The 23,174-nt window shown below is 35.3% G+C and overlaps 1 protein-coding gene across 1 annotated transcript in view; it reads right to left on the reverse strand.

Moving 5' to 3' along the window:
- Nucleotides 1-912: 912 nt before the first annotated feature.
- LOC108753929 (Down syndrome cell adhesion molecule-like protein Dscam2) overlaps nucleotides 913-23,174 on the reverse strand; it is a 58,023-nt gene continuing 35,761 nt past the window's right edge. Inside the window, exons 4-32 of the mRNA XM_018495927.1 lie at nucleotides 21,462-21,626; nucleotides 17,164-17,310; nucleotides 16,842-16,982; nucleotides 14,138-14,328; nucleotides 13,306-13,546; nucleotides 12,970-13,123; nucleotides 12,746-12,897; nucleotides 12,155-12,424; nucleotides 11,116-11,261; nucleotides 10,144-10,579; nucleotides 9,365-9,658; nucleotides 9,011-9,241; nucleotides 8,788-8,943; nucleotides 8,642-8,712; nucleotides 8,252-8,495; nucleotides 8,027-8,173; nucleotides 7,756-7,917; nucleotides 7,454-7,670; nucleotides 7,295-7,383; nucleotides 7,023-7,202; nucleotides 6,673-6,861; nucleotides 6,417-6,602; nucleotides 5,565-6,012; nucleotides 5,216-5,442; nucleotides 4,965-5,133; nucleotides 4,681-4,844; nucleotides 4,441-4,543; nucleotides 3,093-3,281; nucleotides 913-2,634 (exon numbers count right to left, since the gene is read on the reverse strand). Coding sequence (XP_018351429.1) covers nucleotides 2,583-2,634; nucleotides 3,093-3,281; nucleotides 4,441-4,543; nucleotides 4,681-4,844; nucleotides 4,965-5,133; nucleotides 5,216-5,442; nucleotides 5,565-6,012; nucleotides 6,417-6,602; nucleotides 6,673-6,861; nucleotides 7,023-7,202; nucleotides 7,295-7,383; nucleotides 7,454-7,670; nucleotides 7,756-7,917; nucleotides 8,027-8,173; nucleotides 8,252-8,495; nucleotides 8,642-8,712; nucleotides 8,788-8,943; nucleotides 9,011-9,241; nucleotides 9,365-9,658; nucleotides 10,144-10,579; nucleotides 11,116-11,261; nucleotides 12,155-12,424; nucleotides 12,746-12,897; nucleotides 12,970-13,123; nucleotides 13,306-13,546; nucleotides 14,138-14,328; nucleotides 16,842-16,982; nucleotides 17,164-17,310; nucleotides 21,462-21,626 — 5,561 coding nt within the window. The 3' untranslated portion in view covers nucleotides 913-2,582. The remainder of the gene's footprint in view (nucleotides 2,635-3,092; nucleotides 3,282-4,440; nucleotides 4,544-4,680; nucleotides 4,845-4,964; nucleotides 5,134-5,215; nucleotides 5,443-5,564; nucleotides 6,013-6,416; nucleotides 6,603-6,672; nucleotides 6,862-7,022; nucleotides 7,203-7,294; nucleotides 7,384-7,453; nucleotides 7,671-7,755; nucleotides 7,918-8,026; nucleotides 8,174-8,251; nucleotides 8,496-8,641; nucleotides 8,713-8,787; nucleotides 8,944-9,010; nucleotides 9,242-9,364; nucleotides 9,659-10,143; nucleotides 10,580-11,115; nucleotides 11,262-12,154; nucleotides 12,425-12,745; nucleotides 12,898-12,969; nucleotides 13,124-13,305; nucleotides 13,547-14,137; nucleotides 14,329-16,841; nucleotides 16,983-17,163; nucleotides 17,311-21,461; nucleotides 21,627-23,174) is intronic.

Raw genomic sequence — 23,174 nt, forward strand, 5'->3', positions numbered from 1 at the left:
GATTGCAATAAAATAAAATATACACACATACTCTTCTCTTCCAATAATATTTCACCTCGCGCTTGCTCTAACTATTTCAACATCTTTCATTCTGTTGAAAGCAAATGAATCATAAAGAACTGACGATCCTTAAACTACACTCTCTCATCCGCAAAAAATGGCCCATCATTTAGTGTAATTTCTTAACATCTTTTAGTAACGCTAACTCAACAAACATTGCATTGAAATATGATATTCACTTCAATATGATTTTTTTGTTGAATTATCACTATTGAAAGATGTTAAGAAATTATGCTAAATTTTGGGCCATTTTTTGTGGGTGAATGTATCAATTTCGGAAACTAAAAGTTCGAAGAGATATAGAATGAATCTCCTCAATTCATCCATCTTTTATAGGATGATGTTATCGATATACTCCGATATATTCCGCATAAACTTCCGAGATGAGCGCTAATTTCGCGTACACGCAAATCTCGAGAAATCATCTTTTCTGATCAGCCCATTTATATACATGTTATATCTACGCGATAACTCGTTTATAAAGTAACAAGAGACATATGTCATGAATTTTCTTCTGAGATTTCTACGAGACTTATAATTAGTCTCAACTGTCTTAAAAATAACTGCGAGAATAATTCTAAGCAAGTCTTTGTCTCTCTTTTATTAAAGTAAAGGGAAAAAGAAGAATGTTCGCGCGTCGCATGGTTTTCTTCGTTTTTTTTTCCGGCGTGATCGAAAGTGTCGCTCGATCAGAACGATTAACTGTTTAGGGTGGGAGCATAGAATCTTGTATAACGCATAGATAATGTATAAAGTATAAAAAAAATGAACCAATCAAAATCCTTCATTTTTGTTCCTTTTCACGAAATAAAAGATTCGAAATAAAAGATTGACTGATTTTCTTATGCCTTGTGTGTTATGCGTTATATAAAAATCTGTGCTTCTGCCTTTATATAGGATCTATCCAACAAATAAATTTGTCTAGTTGCATAAACATATACATAAAGGAAAAATATCCAATCGTATTTCTATTGTAAAGACGCATGTAAAATGCGATTGGATGTTTTTTATGCATACATTTATGCAATGTAAATTTGCCTGGATAGACTCTTAAGAACGAAGCACAGACCTTTGCATAATGCATAAGAGAATCGATCAATTAGAGTTTTTTTTTTAATGAAATGAAAGATTCTGAATGGTTGATTCTTTTATGCTGTATGTATTATGCAAAGTTCTGTGCTTCGCTGTGCCTTTACTCTTCTTAGCAGAAATCAATGTAAGCGTATTCGATTAACGATCAGTCTCACGTTACGGGAGAGATCTTTGAAAAGAAACCGAATTTCCGACGAGAGGCTAATTTTCTCAATCGCTCTATATGCTACACGATTCTCGATTTTGTCTGTGGACACACTACGACTCTCTGCACGTGGTGCACATGGTATTTTATAATCGTTAGCGTATTTTACGATCACATCGATAAATGTCGTTTCTCAAAGAGCAATTATTTACATAGTTAAGGCGCTAGCCGCTTCTTATTCGGATAATCGATTCGTAAATACTATTTGTTATAGCGCACAATTACGTTCAGTTAGGACAGAGAAAGGAGCACACATAACCCCTCTCTATCTTCTCAAATTTTCGTTTTTTTTTTTTTCACGATGTTCTTAATACTATATATTTCTAATAAAGTTGGCACTATTCGAAAAGTGGAAAGCCGGTTTCATGATTGAATTGGAGTGAGATCGAATCGCAGCACTTTCGTGTATTTCAAACCAAAAGGAATTTGAGAATCAATTTTTGATTGTGTGCCAAAATCATTTAATTTTATTTCGAATAAATGCCTATCATTAGCTTCGAATTAATTGACCTATTTCTTACGGGGATAACGTGTAACGCTGCGATCGTTGCAGTGTTTTTATTAAAATCTTTTAAAACACAATACTCATTACGCGAATATAATCTGCCATTTCTATAATCATACATAGAGTAGCTCGTTAATAAATAGATCGCACTAGTGAAGCGGAGGTACTCGTATGAAAGTTGGCGTTCACCCTGTATATCTGTAATTGGTCGTCGCGAAAGGAATGGATCGGTCAATCAGACTTTTTTTTTTTATCGTAATTACGTTTCGTATGGTAAGACAGTGTAATTGTAATTCGGTGATAGAAAGAATAAATGCTATCAAAAAACGTACAGTTAATCATCGAATGCTTCCGTTACTTCTTGATTGCTTAGTTGTGTATATCGCCGATAGAATTTGGTGTTTTTTTTCTCTCGAAATTCGACGTTATACAATATCATACGTGGCACATACAGGGTTATATACGAAGGCCATATTTTGTGTATAACAACGGCAGTATTTGGCGCAACGCAGATCAATTATTGAGACGCCTCTTCGACACAAATGGACCTGAGAGTCTCTTCTTCCATCACTCATCCATCTCCATTCAAAATTGAATTATCCTTCACATTAAAATTTCCCCCAACGGCAACGGATGGTTTTGAGAATAAGATTTGTCGTCTTTTTCTAAATAATGTTAAATCGTCCGGCGAAGATACCAAGTCGAACCAGCGAATCTCAATCATACATGTATAGTGAATTCTTGTCTTTCTTGCTCCTTTCTTTGCTGATATCTGCAACAAATGATTACGTTTATGTTCTTAAAAATATTTAATCAATTCTCTCTTTTTCTCTCTTACTAATTCTTAAATATCTCGTATTTCGAAAATAATTATATAATAATGATTTTTCGAAAATACTTAAATCAATGATATCTAAAATTTATTTTAAAAATTTCTTTCCTCGTCTTGAATATTTGATATTAACTACCTCGATAACTAAAAATTTTATTAAATTAATAATATATTTATCTTAGTGTTACTATTATTACATAAAAAGAAACATATTTATACACATTATATGAAAAACATCAGTATCCAAACAGTCATATATTCTTCCTCAGATTCTATTGTATAGTAGTCGCCAAGATAATCTATAGATATACAAATAAGTAAATTTCCGAGGATTAGACCGATCTCAGCTGTTTAGTACTGGGCTAGGCATGCTTGTTTACGGATACTCATGCCGATACCTAGCGAGCATAGATTCGACGGCCTCGATCGGAAGTCTGCCCAAACTGCCGCCGTGACGAGTTCCGGCTGATAAACCTTGCCATTCGCGATCGCGTTCGCGATCACGATCACGGTCGCACTCCACGTCGCTCAATTCGCGACTGTCACTGAACCCGCTTGGCGGCAATAGCGTCATATCCTCTACCGAACTGTCAAACAAATCAGCGGATACATTTATCGAGTCAGAAGAAAAATTTTTCTTTAAAGCTTGTGACACCGTTGCCTGAATTAAAAAAAAACTGATGAAACGCAACTCTAATTTAATTCGATTCATAATTAAATCTCTTATTCATAAGGTAATGTTTCATATAATGATGATTAATTTAATCTCATTATCAAAAACATCTTTAATGTTATCTAAATTAAATAATAAATATACAGGGTAAAATGCATGAAATGTCATACCATTTTATTACCTCGTTAAAATTTTAGATCTAGAGTATTGATTTTTTTAACTTCATCAGCAAATTTTATATTTCGTGGAAATTCTGTTAAATGGAATTACAAATCGGACTTGGACGGAGGTGAAGGCGTATACCAGTTTATGAAGTGCACACAACTGCACGTGGACAGAAACGTCTCCGGGTCTCTATCACATTCTTTGTTCCAACAAAAAACAATACAACTTTCACTTTATGCTCATATTTTAAATCAACTGTTATCCGCCAGTTTACAAACTGATATGCGTGCCTTTACCTCCGCCAAATTCTAATTTGTGATGCCACAGCTAATAGAATTTCCTTTAGAAGTATAGAATTTCACACAGTATAAAAAATCGATATTCCACAGATTTAGTTTAATGAAATAAGTAAATGATATAGCATTTCATATGCCACGCTGCATGTAAATATATATATATATATATGGGGAAAGGTTGTACACATATACATACATACATCTTTTATACGTATAAGGATAATTTGTCGAGATGTGAAGACTCAATTATATTGTTTAGAAAATGCTTTTATCTTCTTTTATATATAAAAGCAAGTGTAGAATTACATTCTCATCCTTTATCGTATAAAATATGAGGTTCTAGAATGAAGCGTAATAACGTGAAAAATCAATATATCATACAATATATATTATAACATATATTCTCAAGATATATGCATTTTCGGAGTATATATATCACTTTTAATAATATCCATAAAATAAATATAAATATTTATCACTTGTAAAAAATTTCTAATTAATAAATGATTCGCGTCATTGCGCTTCTTTTTCGCGTCGATGTGAAAACGATGAGAGGCTGATATCGAATAGTCAAGACTGAGTGCTATGTGGAAACAAACAAACCTTGGCTACCTGCGAGTAGACCGGCTCGGCTGTCGGCTTCGTCGTCTCGCGAGTGAGGGCGAGCCTTCGTTGTTAGATTCCGTACTGGATTCGACACCTCGCGAAAATACATCTGTAAGGGATCACATTATTGTATGGAGGTTTATTCTCGTATACAGTCAGTTTTCTTGACAGTTTTCATTCTCTAGATTTCTTTTTATATTGATAATCGATATACACAATAGTAAAGATAGAAATACATAATTGTACCTCTACAAGGCTTTACTGGCACTCTATAACTAGGCCCGGCGCATTCACCGCAAGGGCTTCCGGATGTGTCGCTCCCGGAACCTTGTCGACTCGATCGCAGCTTGCTCTCGGCTTCCGCGATGCTCGGAAAGTAGCGTTGCTTGTGCCACCTTGGTGTTTTCGACCTGCGCGTCAAAGAACACCAGAAAGAGGAAGAGAAGAGGAGGAAAATGAAGGCGCAAACGGAAAACGGATCGGTTTCACGAAAAGTCAGAAGTTAAGAAGCGACGGAAGTAGCCAGTTACCTTTCGAATTCCACGCTGGATCTCTCGTAATCGATAGTATTGATGTCCTCGTTCTCCAAATGACCAAAAGTCTTGAACTGCATCGTGTAATCGAGCGTCGCAGTTGTGACCGAACGGTTCTCTCTTCCGGGAACGCTAAACGTAGCGTATGGACTTATCTCGTACATTTCTGCGAAGAGTAATAAAGTATTAATGAAGCCGTATTTACGTTATTACGAATAATTCATCGACTTATGAATCGATATTCATACCAGAACCGTGATCAGCGGTTTTGTGATTTTCTTGTTTCACGGGCGAACTAGTGTAAACCTGATGATTACGTCTGTTGTCTCGTTCAGCCGTCGATTTGAGTTGTACGGTTGACATACAACTCGACAAGTGATGATGCTGTTGCTGATGCTGTTGTTGCGGAACCATTCCTAATCCAGTCTGCTGTTGCTGCTGTTGTCCCGGTAATATCTCGCCTAAATAATTCGCTCTGTCGAAAAATAAACGTAAAAAAGTAATTAGACGAAAAGTAATAAGAATCTGACGAGTGGTGAGTAATAAATAAATGAAGTGAAATAGAGTTTCAAAAAATCGGGAAGTATTACGCTTTACCTGCCGTTACGTTTAAGCATGACATAACCCAGGATAACCGCGGAAACGACTAAAACGATTGCGCAGATGAGCGGTACGATGACATACAAAACTTTGTGATTAGGCACAGTCTTCTTGATATCGTCCTCCATTATTAAATCGTTAGGTGGACCGATACTGACTCCGCTTAGCGTGGTCGTGGCAAATTCCATTTGAGTCTGAGTCGATCCAGCGTCGTTGTGAGCCGTTAAACGTAAACTGTACCACGATGCTGTTTTTAAATCACGAATCACAACGTTATCGGTCGCTCTGCTGGCCACCAAAATCCACGGTTCTGTATTGATTCGCCTCCGATACTCGACGGTGTAATATTGAATGGGACATCCTCCATTAGGCCAAGATAATAAATTTAACTTCACCGACGTGCCATTTGCCGAAATAATATCTCTTTCTTTAGGCAATAGGGGCGCTGGAAAATAAATTAGAGGAAGTTTAGTAGCTGTCATTTTAACAAGAAAGTTTATATTAACTTTCCGATTCCCATGCTAATTTTCCTGCAAATATAAATTCCCAAGTGGAGAGACCTCAAAAATGTTCTGTATAATAGTAAGTTTATGATGTTAATAATTATATTAAAGTATAGTAAATAAATATATTGGTATAGTACAATGTCATTTATCTTTATTTACAAAATTTTATTCACAAGTTTACAAAAAATATCAAAATCTCCTGACAGAATTACTCAGAAAAGTTTGAGGCAAACAGTTCGCCGCTTGGGAGTTGAAAGGTTAATCGACACTTAAATTCGATTCTAAGCCAGGGCAATCGTACACATAGCTAATTTTAATTAATCAAATAAAATATTTTATTCACCAGTGCCCTTCGTTGTTGCACTGATTAGTGGACTCGGATCACCAGTATCAACACGATTATGTGCTGTTAAGTGCGCTAAGTAGGAAGAACCACATTTTAATCCAGAAAGCACGAATTCCGTTTGTTCAGGAGACAAGGCAATTTCTTCCCATCCGCCTTGATCCCTCTTGTAGCTTAACACATATCCTAGAAAAAAGATAGTTTACTAACAGCTACATACGTAATATGCGATATTATTAATTTGCTTTCTCAGTACCTTGTATCGTAGCGCCGCCATTGTCAGGATGATTCCAACGGAATCTGATACTGTTTGTTGTTGTATATTGCAATTCTAACGACGGTGCTCTGGGTGGCATTACTACGACTAATGAATATGTGATGGAGTCGTCGCCGAATAAGTTACTAGCCGAACAAGTGTAATTTCCTGCGACCGATTGCTCCAATCCTGAAAGATGATCGAAAATATATCATCATGATAATAATTTAGAAATATTAATTTTGATAATTATAGATAATTTATAGATATTAATTTTGCGTTAAAGTGTCTAGATTCGATATTGTGATTCTGTAAGTAGCGAGAAATAAATTAAAATACGTGGTACTTACCGCGTATATTAAGGTGTCCATCGGATGTAAGCTCATAGTGCCTGCCGGTGCTGATTTGACTGTTTCTGTATGTCCAAATTGGTCGTGGCGTAGGATTTCCGACTACTAAACACGACAGCGTGACCGATGATTTTACAGCTCTTCTTAATACTTGCGAGAACGACGCCACTCTAGCGGGAGCTACAGAATGAATTTAAAGTATAAGACATATAATATTTAAATAAATCTAATTCTGAAATTTTGAGATTTTCGAATATATGATTTGCAAATACCTCTAGTATTCGTTGTTTGCGTAACTATAGTGGTTCGTTCTCCTTCTCCAAGACCGGTTGTTGCTGACACCCAGAACTCGTACAATTGCCTAAGAGATTAGAAATCGGTTTATAAAATTCATAAAATGCATTGTAAAAAAATTGCAATCATTGCAATACCTTTCCACTAGATCTCGTAATTCCATCGTAAGAGTATCTGTGGGCGATGATGGCGGTTCATGCATAGTGTGCGTGTTATGATTTTTAGAGCCAGTTTCTCTGCTATACACAGTGTATTTTGAGACATTTCCATTAGGTTGCAATGGCGGCAACCAGGAAACCAATATACTTTCCGCTGTTAACGCTAATGCTTTAATGCCAGCGGGTGGACCTGGGACTGCAATAAAGATATTAGATTATTTATTTTACAATCTGATATAAACAGTTCTTTTTATCTGTTAAAATTGAATTAAACATCTCACCATCTTCTTCCGTCATGCAGAAGATTGGCGGACTCAATGCTCCATCACCCGCGCCTGTATAAGCCAATACCTTGATGGAATAATTTGTGTACTTATATAATGTGTGCAAATAAGTATCCATGCTGGAAGTTCTTTTAACTTCACCAACCGTTGATATATCCACTGCGATAAAAAATTAATTAATATCTAGTAATGTGTTTTAAACTGTCTTATAAGATTAATTTTTTGCAAACATTTATCTTCATCAGTATTTTGAAAGAGAATTACTCACTGTTATCAGTAGGAACCGGCCTGTAATAGACTTTGTATCCTTGAATAATTCCGCCATGCTGATGAGGTGGAGGCGCACTCCAAGATACTTTGACGCTTTGAGAAGACAATGGGACGCATGTTACTTGAGTCGGTGGTGTTTCCGGTACTACGAATGCAAATAGAAATCGAAATATATATATTGTTGCCTTCTTCGTACGGACACAATTTCTCATTCTTACTATACCTCCTTCTTGTGTAGTACCCACGATGGGAGCACTTGCTGGTCCACTGGCTATGCTGTTGAAGGCTCTGATTGAAATGTCATATTTCGTAAATTTTCTTAAACCAGTTAGCTGCACCTTTGTCGTTGCCCAACCATTTACGGTTAAACTTTTACTTTGATTGACACCCGAAGTTGATGACGAATGTTCTGACCACGTTACTATATATCCTAGCAAATCTCCGTTGCAAGACTCTTTTGGAGGTGACTAAAAAATGAAAAGTACGTAAATATTATATTTTTAATTTTTTCGATTTTTTTTATAGCACTGAGACATGATTCAGCTTAATAAAATATTAATGTTTACGTTTAATAAAAGTATTCTTAAGTTATCTCTGAATTGGCATTACTTACTTGCCAACTGACCATGAGCTCTCCAGGTCCGGCGGATTGCACCTTGATGTTTTGTGGTGGTTCGGTAGGTGCTATTACAGATAGTAATGTTATACAATACATCAAGGTTTCAGTTATTCGATCGCATTATCATATGAGGCATTTACCTTCCTCCTGAGTCTTCGCTACAACAGGTTCTGTAGGTCCGCTTGCGTCGATAGAGTTTATGGCGAATATCCTGAAGGTATAGGTAACAGCCGGATGAAGACCACCGACCAGAGCTACCTCTTGATCATCGCCGGTGGTTTCGAAAGGAGATAAGCCTAGAATAGATATGAGTTATGGAAGGGGACGAATAGCCGCGATATCGATCAGGGTATGTGGACGAACCATTTTGAGTTGGATGTATAGAATTACTGCTACTCGAGCTTCCTGGAGTGTACGTGACATTGTGCGTTTTAACGGGATTCCAATCGTCGGTCATACCGTGGCTTAGCGAGCGGTATTGTATCACGTAATTTCTTATAGGGCTGTTTCCATCGAAGGCTCGCTTCCATAATAACCGTATTGATCGAGAACCGATCTCTATTACTTCAAGTCCAGCTGGAGGATCTGGCCTCTCTGTAAAATACAAACAAGGTTTAAGCGTCTTTGTTATCTTACACGCCAATTGGATGTGTGTTATTAATAAAAAATAATTTCATACAAAATTAAAAAATTTAATGATAGAAATGTGTACTTTACCTTGGACTGCTAAATAAATCAAATGTTCGCTTCTTCCATAAGCATTATCAGCGGTACATCTGTAGACTCCGGAATCTTGCCGATCACTATTTGCGACAGATAATTGGGACTTCAGGCCGTTGTCAGTCTTTATTTGACCGATACTTAGTCTGTGATTGCTCATATCCAATCGATCACTGTTGTGCATCCATTGCACCTCTATAGGATTATCACCAATCACAGTGCAATCAATAGTTACGGATTCTCCACGACGAATTGTTACATTTTTACTCTGAAATTCGAATCTCGCCGGTTCTATAAAGATACAAATTATTACAAATTTTAATTTGCTGCTTATTTAGCAGGCTTATAGTAATATATTTCCAAATATCATATAATTGAAATATACGAGATTAAATTAACGAGATTGGATTAAATAAACCGATGGGTTTTTAGAGATTTTAAGATTACCAAGAAAAAAGAAATGCTTATTTTTGTTATTGAATAAAAATAATATTTTAGTATTTTTTGTTATTTTTTATTATTTTTTTTTTATATTCTACAATTATATAATTATATAATTTTTTTAAATTACATAATTTTATTATATTATATATAACCATATTTTTAAATTTATATTAAAAAAAATATATAAATCCATAAAATATCGAATTGATTAATATATTGGATTTTTTGCAATATATTCAGATTTTTAGGTTTTGTATTGTTCTTCATCGTTAATTGGTCTATAATTATATTGGTCTATAATTATACTATATGAACATGAATCGTATTCTTACCATGCACCGACACATATATCACTTTGCTTAATCCGGATCCGATGCCATTGTTAGCCCTACATAGATAGTAACCTTCATCCTGCGGACCGGCGGAAGCCGTCCACAAAGACCCATTAGGCAATATCGTGAGTCTACCATCCGAACCATCGACTAGCGGCTGATAGTCGTTGGACGTTCTGCCTCTGGCACGTAGCCACGTAATACGCGGCGGTGGAAAACCTTTGGCTTCGCAATGGACATTTAACGGATTGCCCAAAAGAGTCGCCACGTCTAACGGTTCGAAGATCCATTGAGGAGGTACTTTTACCAAAAGTTCGGCCGTATGGTTCACCTTCGCGGCACTATTCGTGGCCACGCAGGTGTATTTGCCGCTGTGCCGCGACGACAGTTCCTTGAAGACGAGGAGGCTAAAAAACTCAGCTCCTCGCTCTTCGATCTATCCGGTCGAAAAATATGATCATGATAGGAATATAATTTACGGAATGTAGAATGTATTGCGCTATTTTTATTATGCTAATGAGATAGAAAAGATACATAATTTTCGAATCAGTGACACAAGAACTCGAGATATGAAAGATATTCTCTCCTGTATATTGTAAAATCATATAAAATCTCTGTTTTTTCACATACTGTTTTTTAAATTTTATCTTACTGAATTTCCATTTGTTTGAAGAACATTATTCACAAAGACTGAATGTCTTTCGCAAGAATTTTATTTCTAAAAAAAATACGTATTTTTGTTTTCAAAAGATGAAACTTTCGAAGAAAAATAGGTACGAAAAGATTAAAAATTAGTTTTTATAGATAAAATATGTGCATAGTTCTAAAATGAAGTTGCAGTTTGCATTACTTTTTTATCTTTCGTCGGAGACACAGAAAATAGAGAGAAGAGAAAAATTAGAGAGTGTAGAGAAAAAAATATCGAACATTTTTCGTACAGAGCTGAACTTCATAAAGTGAGATAATGCTTACGCGAAGGGAAGAAGGTAGTGGCTCGCCATCTTTTAACCAGGAAATGTAGATTGGAAGATCGCCCGACGTCACGCTACAAGTCACTTGAGCACGACTGCCTTCTTGTGAATTTGCGGGAAAGCTGAAGGGACTCATTACTGGAGGACCTGCAAAATACGCATAAACGGAAGAGTTATGTTATGTATTGCTATATTACATCCAAACTCCGAGATTCCTTTTTGTTTTGGGAGATATGGCAAAGTTAAGTGGGGCATGAAAAGTCGTCACAGATATCCTCTTGCAGTGTTCTGAGACGCATGGTACGAGTCGAACACAAGTCTTTGAATGTAGGTCAATGTCCTAAAAGGACATCTTCTGTAAGAAGGACACCTTCTATGAATAGTACATTCGTCGATCTTTTATCTTTTAAATAAAGAAACTTAATGAATTATTTAAGAGTAATCTTATATGATTTTAAATAATAGAAAATTGAAAGAAAAATTTTTTTGAATAAAAAAAATTATTTACGTATTGTAAGAATTGTTTCGCAAATAATTTTTTCGAAAGCATAATCATAATGATAACGTGATTTTGAAGTAATGTATACGCATGTATACGCGTGTGGATGATTCGTGTATGTTACATTCGTGCAAAGGATATCAATTAGAATTTTGTTGAGAGTGTTCTAATCTTTAATCTCTCTTCTGGTTGGATATTATAATTTCATTAGATATATAATAAAAATCTATTAAACATTAACCTAATTAGTTCTACATTAAAAAATGTGTTACATTTTAATTATTTATTTTAAATTATATATTAATTATTAAATTTTAAATATTTATTTGGTACCAACTAAATATTTACTAACAGTAACATATATTTATTTGATATAAGAACTATTAATTTGATTTAACTATTATTTCTTTTTATTAAGTAAATATGTAGTTATTGTAAGTAAATGTTTCGTTAGCGCTATTTAAAAAAATACGTATTAAGATTTAGTAAATTTTTTTCAGTGCACTTGTTGTGCTATTACTATTCTTATGCTCTCACTTACTATTAACAGTTAGTAATATATCTCTATTGGCGGTCTCCCCAGAACTTGCTCGAACTATACATGTGAAAGTCCCGGCATCATTCGGATCTACCGTCAGGATTGTAAGGTGGCCCTCGCTGTCGACCCGTTGCCTGATGTCAAAGGGCAATTCGGCACCACCTCGGGTCCATCCGACCGATGTGATCGGATATCCTGAGTAAGGACACGCTATTGTAATGTCGACACCAGCGATGGCACGAACTGGGCCGATCGATCGAATGTACGGTGGTCCTAAAAGTGGTTTCTTATTATAAGGTTGTCCCGATTTGAACTCTCTTTCACAATCTAAATCAATTGTTGCGCTTATTCGAGACTCTCATTCCATTTAAAGTTTCTATACGGTATTGTTTTCTTCGATAGTTTTTGCTGTTTAATTTTGGATATAACTTTAATAGATATGTTTAACACACTTGCGATTATATGTGCGATATTGTGGAAATACAGATTTAGTCGAGTTTATTCGTAAGAAGTGCCCTATTGAAAATTATTTCACATTCTAATACGTGATTATATTTATATGTATCATATGAAATTATTATCTGCATGTCGTACCGTAAATATTCAATCTAGCTTTGTGTTCGACGGTCGCTAGAGTGTTGGACGCCACACATGCGTACAAGCCACCATCCTCGGCTCCCGCCGATGAAATGTTTAAGTGACTGATCACGTCACCCGATTGATCCACATATTGGCCTATCGCGTATCTACGCGCATAGTTCCTGATTAGAAGATAGAGCGATATAACGCTGATATATCAGAACATAGGTATGATCTACCTGTGCCCAGTCGCAATCTGGCTTAATGGTTCACCATCGAGTAGCCACGTAAAGGATGGTGTTGGTGAACCGGTAGCAGAACATCGTAGAGATACCGGTGGGCCTGGTCGTAATGCCTGCTCGATAAACGTGTACTGCAGTTCCGGAACCGTATCTAAAAAAAAAGTTTTCAAATATCCGTTTTTTTAAACGAGAATGAACCAGTTTTTTAAATTTATGTATAAGAAGGAAAGCACTATAAATGTATAAACTAGTAATGTAAGCATAGATAGAAACGGCCAAATAAAAGTACGGTATAACAGATATTAAAAACGGCGTTATGATGCGCTTGTTTACCTCCGAGTTTGAGTTCGGCAGTGGCCTGAGCATTTTCCTTGTCGCTCCTCACCAAACATTGATACATCCCTTTGTCCCTGCGACCAACAGAGCCTATTACGAGCACCAAGGGAGCCAACAATCTGATCCTTGTATCCTGCGCGGTCAATACTGGCACACCGTCATGTAGCCACTCAACGCTCTCAACCGGATATCCTTCGACCGTGCAGTTCATCGTAGCGGTCTCGCCGGAATTAATGACCTGCGAATGACGACAAGCGAATCCATTTGAATCTCGCAGTCGGTCCAATTCGCGTTTATCTGCACGATTTTTAAGTGTGCAATAAAATTAATGCCCTTGAGACTAGCTTTTGTTAAGTTAATAATGCATATTTTTATATTTGACATTTTATATTAAATGTGATAAATTAATGGCTTAATTATCATTTAATAATTGTTTTATTAAATATTAATTTTATATAATTTGGATAAAAAAGAACGAAAGAAAATTGCTAATTAATCAATAGACGCGATTATCATAAATACAGTTACCCTAACCGTATTTATAGTTTAATTCAGTTTTTCATTATATTATAATAAAAATAGAATATTATATGATATAAGTGGATTAAATTCTTGATTCGCATTAATTGCTTTCCTAGTATAATATAGGATAAATAATTTTTACTAAATAACTATATATATCGTGGTACAAGCTCAACAATTTTTTAAAGTATAAAAGTTTCCTTTTTCTATCACATCGTTGATTTTTGAATTAAAAAAAAAACCCTTTGTGTATAACGAATTTCTATTTTCATATTGTTATGCTCTTCTGCATAATTCAGACTCGTACTTGCACACGCGGCTGAATCCGAGCGTTTAGCTTTGATGTGACTGACAAGTGCGTCTCCGCTCGTTGCTCGCCAAGCTGATTGCTGGCCCGACAAACGTATCTTCCTGCATCCTGTGCATCTACGCGACGAATTTGCATCAAATCGCCCCAAAGCTGGGTGCGGCCGAACGATTCGACCGGCATCGAATGGCCTGCAATAAGACATTTGAGTGTATCTATCTTACAATCATGTTGTAGAGTTATTTGCATAATACGTTTAGCGCTAGATTAGATTCTCATTGAATGTTGATAGTACACCGTACACACAAGAGAAAAAGAGAAATTCTCGACAACTTTTTTGATAAAATAAATAGATCTCTTTTTCTTCTGCAACTACATTTGATAACAAAATTTTACGACTATTAAAGAGTACGCCTATTGAACACTTTTTTGTTCTTCTTGATATTCATTGTATAATATTGATTTAAACGTATAAGTATTCAGTATCTACCAGAGTTGGGAAGTAACGCGTTAGTCGTAACGCCATTACATTATTACTTTTTTTTATAACGATCGTTACTTTTTTTATTTATAACGATAACATTATTACATTTTTACAGCAATGATAACGAAGTTGTTACTTTTATTGTTATTTGAATTATTATCTATTATTTAATATAAAGAAAGAAAAGTTTGTACGTATGTAGACTAATTTACATTTTTTAATTTTAATATTTGTTATTACAGTGATATATTGACTATTAAATAATGTAATTTTTATATCTAATATCTTTAACATTACGAAAAAATAACGAAAAAAGATAACAAATCGTTAAGAAATAACGATAACATTTTACTTTTTAAAATTAATAAGGAGTAATGATAATGAATTATTTTTACAAAATGTACGATGTCTGCCTAGCTGACCTCCCTTAACCAAATCTTTGTTCTATGAGGAAAGTCCCTTAAGGATTGCAGCGTAAAGATCGAAATTGCTTGGAAACGGTAGCGCATAAATCGAAGATATATTTTGCATAGTTAGATAATTTTACAATTTTAAACTTAGGGATGAATATAACTGTTCGCTCCAAGAGGGAAATGCCTTAAGGGATGCAGCGCAAAAATTGAAACTATGCACAGAAAAAAATGAATTCACGTATATTTTTATTCTTGAATGCTATTTACTTTCATTTAAGTATAAAATGTTCTCTTCAATTAATAAATGTTCACTGGTATCAATAACAAATAGATTTATGCAAAGTATACTTTATTCTTAAAATGGTATTCGTGTTTCTAAAAATTATATGGTTCTAACAAACTCAATCGCATTATTTACAACTATTTATTCTTGGATTATAAATTTGAAAATTCGCCGGCAGGCGGTAACAGTGTATATAAGGGCTCCTCAGTAATATCAAGATGTCGGAAGTGCATGGGTGTAGTGAATGATGATTGACGGTGATTTTGTGAGTGTGAACTGTTGCATTCGTGGAATATACCTCTAAATGTGATTCAATCTTTAAGGATGGATGAAATATTCAGCTTATCCTAATGTTTCTGACAGTTACATTGCAAATGGGGATGCGCGAAAAGCCGGCCGACTTTATCACTGCGACGTGACGAAAAGAGGTGCCTATACATGCGGGCGGATTTTCCGCGGCGGATTCGCGGATCTGCTATCCACAGTTAAATGGATGAGATGAGCAATGAATCCGTCGCGGCGGATCCGCCTGTATATATGCAGCCAGCGTTCTCTACCATTGTGACGAGATTGACCGTCTGTTTGCATCCTTATTTGCAATAAGGCTAACGGAGGTGGGTAGAACGGTCTCAGCATGTCACTTGCCTTTGAACTACATTAGTAGAGGATATAATCCAAGTATGATTCAGTTTTTCCTTGGGAGCTTACATCCCGTGCACATTAAGATATATGCTCTATAAATGTGGCACTTTATTTACAAAGCTATCGTTACTTACTACAGCATTAGTTTCTGTCATCTTGATGTTATTAAAAAGCATACTGAGGGTTTGAAATAAGTTGACAAAAGATATTATTAAAGAAAAAATAATGCTAATATAAGCATATTTAATGTTGAACGAGTGCAACTTTATTCTTTTATTGAAATAAAATTTGTTTTGAACTAAGACTAAAATTTATTTTATTTTACGAATAATTTATTGTTAATCGGAAATTGTTTATTCTTAGCGCTATTCTAAGCATAAAATATTCTTAGATTAAAGTATTTATGCATTTCTTTAAGAATTCATTTGTGTGTGTGTGTGTGTGTGTGTGTGTGTGTGTGTGTGTGTGTGTGAATATGAAAGCGCATAAATAATGCATAAATCCTGTATATTTGATTTTCCAAATCGGTTATTATTAACACGTGGGGAGGGAGGGGGGGGGCTGCCTCAGCCTCCACAATTTTTTTTTCAGCTAAACGAAATAAGCGCAAAAATTTGTTTGCGGATTTTGAGAGCGCATAAATAATGCATTATTATATAAATTATTCATTAAGATTTGGTTAAGTAGAGGGGAGGGGCAGGCAACGTAAATATACGGTAACGCTAATGGTGTACGATAACGCGCTTTTTTTTTTATAAAAATAACGTTCCCAAATCTGGTATCCATGCTATCGAGAAATCGATGTTTGAACACTGCTGGTAGTTTGTTCGGCGCTACCGTTAACATAGCTTATTCGGTAAACATTCCCCTAATTAAACCAACCATTAACATCGCGATACCAGGTAAATTGCGGTGGCGGGCTTCCTTGCGCTGAGCATGTGAGGTGAACGTCGGAACCGCTTTCGGCAGAAATAGCGATTTCAGATCGTTGCATCAATCGCGGTGGCGAAGAAGCGGTTGGTTCTACAAATAAAAAACCGGGGATAATAAATCTAAAGGAGATGAACGAGTGGCAAGGAATAATCTTCCTATTATACAGCCATTCTATTATACAGCGAAATCCGCGGAGATAGATTAAATTTTAATCCGGATCTTGATTTTATATTTATCTCGCAAAAGGGTTTATCCGGTTCTGGCGGTTTACCCGTGACGGTTAAAGTGGCGGGCTCGCTTTTTCTTCGTTCGCTCGTCAAGGCATGCAGGGTTAAACACGAATACGTCGCTCTGCCGTCTTCTGGTCTGGCGGCCCTAATATGAAGGTCACCCTGCGAAGTAACTACGAATCTTCCGCCTGTGAACAAAATCAGGGCACATGTACATAGGTTGATTTAATATATAGTGTGTCTCAGCGCATCCCGCGCTTTCTGTCAACTACAGATTTTTTAACAAACTTAGTACCGAGTTTTCTTATATCAACATTTTATTAAAAATTCGTTTTGGTATTTTTTTAATAAACATATTAAGTACAAAAAGTAAAAAACACATATTATGTAAAAAATATTCTTTTACAAAATATTTTTTTACATTAAAATTTAAATTAAAAAATATGGTTACACAAAATACATATTTATCAAAGTTTATGAATTTTTACTCATTTGTAATAAGGGAGAATGGGGGAACTGCGACACTTGATAGAAAAGTTAATGAATAAAGCCGATGTTTATTTATCAATTAATAGAAGTCTTTATTCAAAAGATACTTTAATTACTTAATTAGTTTTGAACTACAATAATTAAATTCATATATTATTAATATAAATTATAATTTTAAACAAAAAACTGAAGAAATAAAACCTTACCGTGCGAAATTACTCACGTCATGTGAGATAATACCGAATCGATTTTGTTTTTATAGTTTATTAATATGAATAATATATAAATAATTATTATAATTTAAAATCAATATTCTTTGTAGAAAGATTTCTACGATTAGTAAATATTCGATAGTTTTATGAACTTTTGCTTTAGATATTTGCAATTCTTCCTTACAGCAAAATCATCAAAAATATATGATGATTTAACTTAACTTAAACTACGTGCATTCACGTGTTTTAATTAGTATGATACTAAACATACGAGTATATAGGACTACTACTGGATGCGAGAAATGAAAGCTGTTATCATTACTTTGATATGTTGCAATAGTATCGTTCAAGCTTATCCCGTTCGCAATTCTCCTACTCCTTTTTATAATAATTAATTAATTCTTAAATTTGAAACAATCATGATTTTTATATTATTAAATTTCCAATTTTACTTACGTTTCAGTTAAAATACGATTTCTGTAAGACGCAATACTACATATATAAATATATTAAAACCGCAAAAAAAATGTAGTGTACAATTGTGAAGACATTTCACCTGAATAAAAATTTTCCCTCTCATCACTATCGTAGTGAAGAAATGCTTCTCTCGACTTCGCGATTTATTCCACTTCCTTCTACAACGCGGCAGACTGAGCGGAAATACTATTCGACTTCTCAGAATTCAGAAGCTGGGAAATATCAATAATAAATCCCTGAACGTGCGCGCGGTTCTTGCAATATTTTCTCTCGTATTTCGAGTCTGTAGGAGCAAAGGGTTATGCAAAATCCTCAGCATCTGTCGATGAAACCTCTTCGGATCACGGATGGGTGTACCATCAGGCGTGAAATTTTCAATTTGGCTCAACCATCGGACAACCATCGAGCAACTCGGTCTACCGACTTGCTAAAGCTGTCTGACTATCTCGGATTGACCTGCCAGAAATCTTTTTTTCATTACGCGCGAAACGTTACGGATTTCGCGCGTTGTTATCCCTTGCAGAGAATAATTAATATTGAAGAGAAATATCTCTCTCTCTCTCTCTTTCTCTCTTTCTTCGCTCAAGATAGACACTTCCCGTTACATTGTTATTTTCCGACATATTGTCCGAAGAATAAAAAACTGAATCACTACGAATGTATATCCTTTCATTTTAGTTATTTCATCTTCATTATTTTTATAACTCTGTTATTTTTCACTGATTATTTTAATCTCTATAAAAGATCTCTATAAAAGAACTCTATAAAACAGTTTCATTTTCTAAATTCAAATGAAGATGTTTAAATACAAAATATCAAACATTTATTTTAATTATCTCTAAAATTATATGCTACATTTTATTAATATTGATGAGAAATATTCCTTTTTATTCCGAATAATATAATTCTAACGATGATGTGTCCCCGGATCTGCGGAAGATGCATTCATCACGAACAGGATTCCGAGTGGTTCTCCTCCTCATGATGTCTAACAAGAACTATTGTCGCAGATTCGATATCGTTATACTGTGTGCGCGCGTGAGTCAATGATAGAAACGTCATGCTCTTCCCGCAACGTACAACCGGAATTTCATGTCGTTGAATCAGGGTCTGATATCCGCGACATTACAACATGATAGTTATTACGAAGACCAATACACGCGCGTACCATATGTCTTAATTGTTTTTTTAAAAATAAAAGATTATATCTGTATTTTCTTCCATTTTTCAGAATCAGATATTCTTCATGAATTTTTTCACATTATGGAAATGAGTGCTTAACAAATATTTGAGCTTGAGAATGCTATTTTTTGAGAATAAGTAGATCGATATATGCTAATTGTTAATTCCGCTCCATTTCATTGAGTGGCATCAATGAATTCCGTTACAACACGGAGAAGAAGAAAAAAATCAAAATTTCTTCCGATAACGACCGAAGATGGTCTCTTTCTATTTCGATTATTGAGCTATTGTGTCAATTCGAGAGCGCTTATATACACTTGACGTTCCTCTCTATCTTCACTGATATTGGCGCGACGTCGTCGATTGACGCGTCGTCTTCGGATGCGATACGGACCGTTCTTGCGACGGCGACGGCGTGCGTCCGCACCTCACGCGTGCTACGATAACCGTGGGTGCTCACGTCGACACACACACACACACACACACACACACACACACACACACACACACACACACACACACACACACACACACACATATATATATATATACAACGGCGGGAGAGATACGTAACCGCACTCCCCTGATGTGCAGATGCTGCTTTCGTATATATGCGGACGATGCAATGTTAGCCGCCTAGTTACGAAACAAACGTATCAAGCCCCGACATGACGCGATGCTTCCCATGATATTCCAACGGCACACGCGTACGTACAGTTACGCGCACACCGGTGCCGGTTACGTGCAACCGAGCGGTATAAATATGTATGGGACATGAATGCTTGAGCGTGTACAGGACGATCTAAACCGCCGAGTTAGCGCATGTACGTGTGTAGCCGCAGCGGTACGTGTGCGGGTATATAAATATATATATATATATATATATGTGTGTGTGTGTGTGTGTGTGTGTGAATCTGTGAGCTCGTACGCGTTACCGGATGTTCATCCGAGAGATCAAGCATTTTGTACTCTCTCTCTCTCTCTCTCTCTTTCTCTATCTGAATGCCACTCGCTTCACTAGCGGTCATAATTGCGTTAATTTAATCCTTTTCGAGCCGTGCCCTTTTCTTGTGAAATTTATCGTAATTCATGAAAATTGTAATAATCCCTTAAGTAAAGTGACTCTACGATTAAAAATTACTATGTATGAGGGATTATGATAAGCGATGAGGAGTGAATTGCGCTTCGGATATATCTCTCTACCTCTTCATTTATACGCATTTATTTCGAACGTGTGCATTTCCTATCACATTCTTTTTTCTTCGCTTTAACCACAACGGACGCATTAACAGGTTTATATACAGAAAAATATATTGTATGCAAATAATGATTACAGGTTTAATTGTTTCAAGTATTTTATAAGTTTATATACATTAGCAAATCTATTATGTGTTCATCACAAGTATCAAATTTATTCAAAATATGTTCTGAATCCTAGTAATAAGTTTAATACTCCAATGTCAAGTTGTGTGTCAAGATTGTTAAATTAAGACAAATTCGATTTGTTTATATTATATAAAGTCGCTTCTTCAATAAAATTTTATAACATTCTTCAAAAGAAAATTAATTCTTTGTTTCGAGTATTACATAATAATGATAGTTTTTTTTTTAATTTGTAATAAGCATATATTAAGATTATTATCAAGAATAAATTCTTTTAAAAGTAATTGTTACTTAACAAATAAATAAATAAATTGAGTAATCACTTCTCTTAGCAATAGAATGATATTTTTCTGTGTGTATTACGTTCGTAAACTGATTTCGGCACGTAAATGCATCTTTGTACATGTCGATAGAAAATTGATGAATTAGCGTAGAATTAGTCCGAATTTGTTTCGACAATAATGTTTAAAGTGTGAAATCAACGATGGATACGCGTGGCGATGTTCAAATACGTATGACTCTCGGGAAGGTTTAACGTCGTCACTCTGTCTTGGATTATAACAGTAAATGATGTATCTCAACGCTCAGTTACTCACCGGTATCTGTGTTTCCAGGTAAGAGAATAGCGTCGTCACGGAACCAGGAGGTTACAGTGAGGTGTTCCTTAACATCTTCCCGAGCTGTACAGGACAACACTGCGTTGCATCCTTCCATGACGGGTTGCCTGTTTACCCTGACATCGTATCCGGGTACTGTCAATACTGTAAGTAACACAAATTGTTATAAAACATTCAATTCTATGATTAATTACTACAAGAAATGTATGCGAAGTATTTCCCAAAGTTTTTGGAAAACTAATTCTTATAATCACAAAAGTAGTCAAAAAAAAAGAGAGATTTAAGCTCGACATTTTTTTTCAACGTATTAAATCTTTTTAAAACTAATAAGTTTTAAAAAGAGCAATCGCTGGAGAATATTAAAAGTTTATTCTTTGAACAATTTCAAATGGAGTTTAATACAAAATCGTATAATATTTAAAATAACTCATTAACTCATTGAGTTATATCTCAATAATTTTGAAACTGGAGAAGAAAATTGTATCATTATCATCGAATTTTCGATAAGGAAAAATGATTAAAAAGAATCTGCGAGTCAAAGTAATTACATTGCGAGATTCTCTATAATAAAATTCTGTTATATTCATATAAGAGAAAGTCAGAGCAAAAGAGGAGAGGGGGGGGGGAACTAAAGCAGGACGAGGTGACGTAGCGTTGAAAGCGGAAGATGGATGATTATTAAGAAGTTACTACGGGCAGAAAGTGGAAAATAAGACATAGGGAAGTAGAAGCATGCATAATGAACGACCAAACTTATTTCAAGTCCATGGACAATGGCTGCGTTGTAATACGATTCACTCCGCTTATATCGTTACGACACGTTAATTTACGAGAATAAAATTTCAAACATTTGGACAGCCTATATTAAAGGAGAGACTATCATGAATATATTAAAAATATTTTATACCTCCTGTGTTTTACATTTGATACATATATTATTAGAAGTACATTTTATTCAATTCCGATGATGAAATTTTGAAAGAATTTTTGATAGCTATGTATTAAATCCAATCAATTGTTATTTCTTTTACCTTACTCGATATAATGCGTTTCATTTGCGGTTAAGATACAAGATGCCGAGGTACAAGACAAACTCTTCCTGAACCTAATCATCCTCAATCTAAGCACACACTCGTACATCAATATGTAACAGTGACGTTGCCAACAGCCCTCAGGTCGCATATCCTATTCTCCGGAGACACACCTGCTCGCGTGTATACACATTCTACTCACACACTCCGCTATAATGAATGTTGGCACAAAGTGCGCGATTAATTTCCCGCATTTGCATCTTTAGTTATATTAACCATGTAATCGCTAAGTGAATACGGTAACTCAAAACATTATTACGCTTAACATACATCGCCCCTGTTAAGCACATATTACCTTTCTGTTTTAATCGATATTGGATGGGATGTATAATATCAAATTTACAAGTGTGTCTCTTAATTTCATTTAATAATTACAAAAATATACAAACCCTCCGCTGTTTTTAATATTCTGCTCAATATTCTCTACGATACGTTTACAACAAATAAATATATATCTCACATCATTATATTCGATTATAATGAAAAAATACCTTAAGGCCAAATCACACGTGCGTGATCGAATTCAAGACGTACGTGACGTTAAGACGTCACGTTCACGTTTTTCAAGCGCCGTCGCAACACCCCTCGTGGATTCGTCCGT

This window comes from Trachymyrmex septentrionalis, unplaced genomic scaffold, assembly GCF_001594115.1.
Source record: "Trachymyrmex septentrionalis isolate Tsep2-gDNA-1 unplaced genomic scaffold, Tsep1.0 scaffold73, whole genome shotgun sequence".
Taxonomy (NCBI): domain Eukaryota; kingdom Metazoa; phylum Arthropoda; class Insecta; order Hymenoptera; family Formicidae; genus Trachymyrmex; species Trachymyrmex septentrionalis.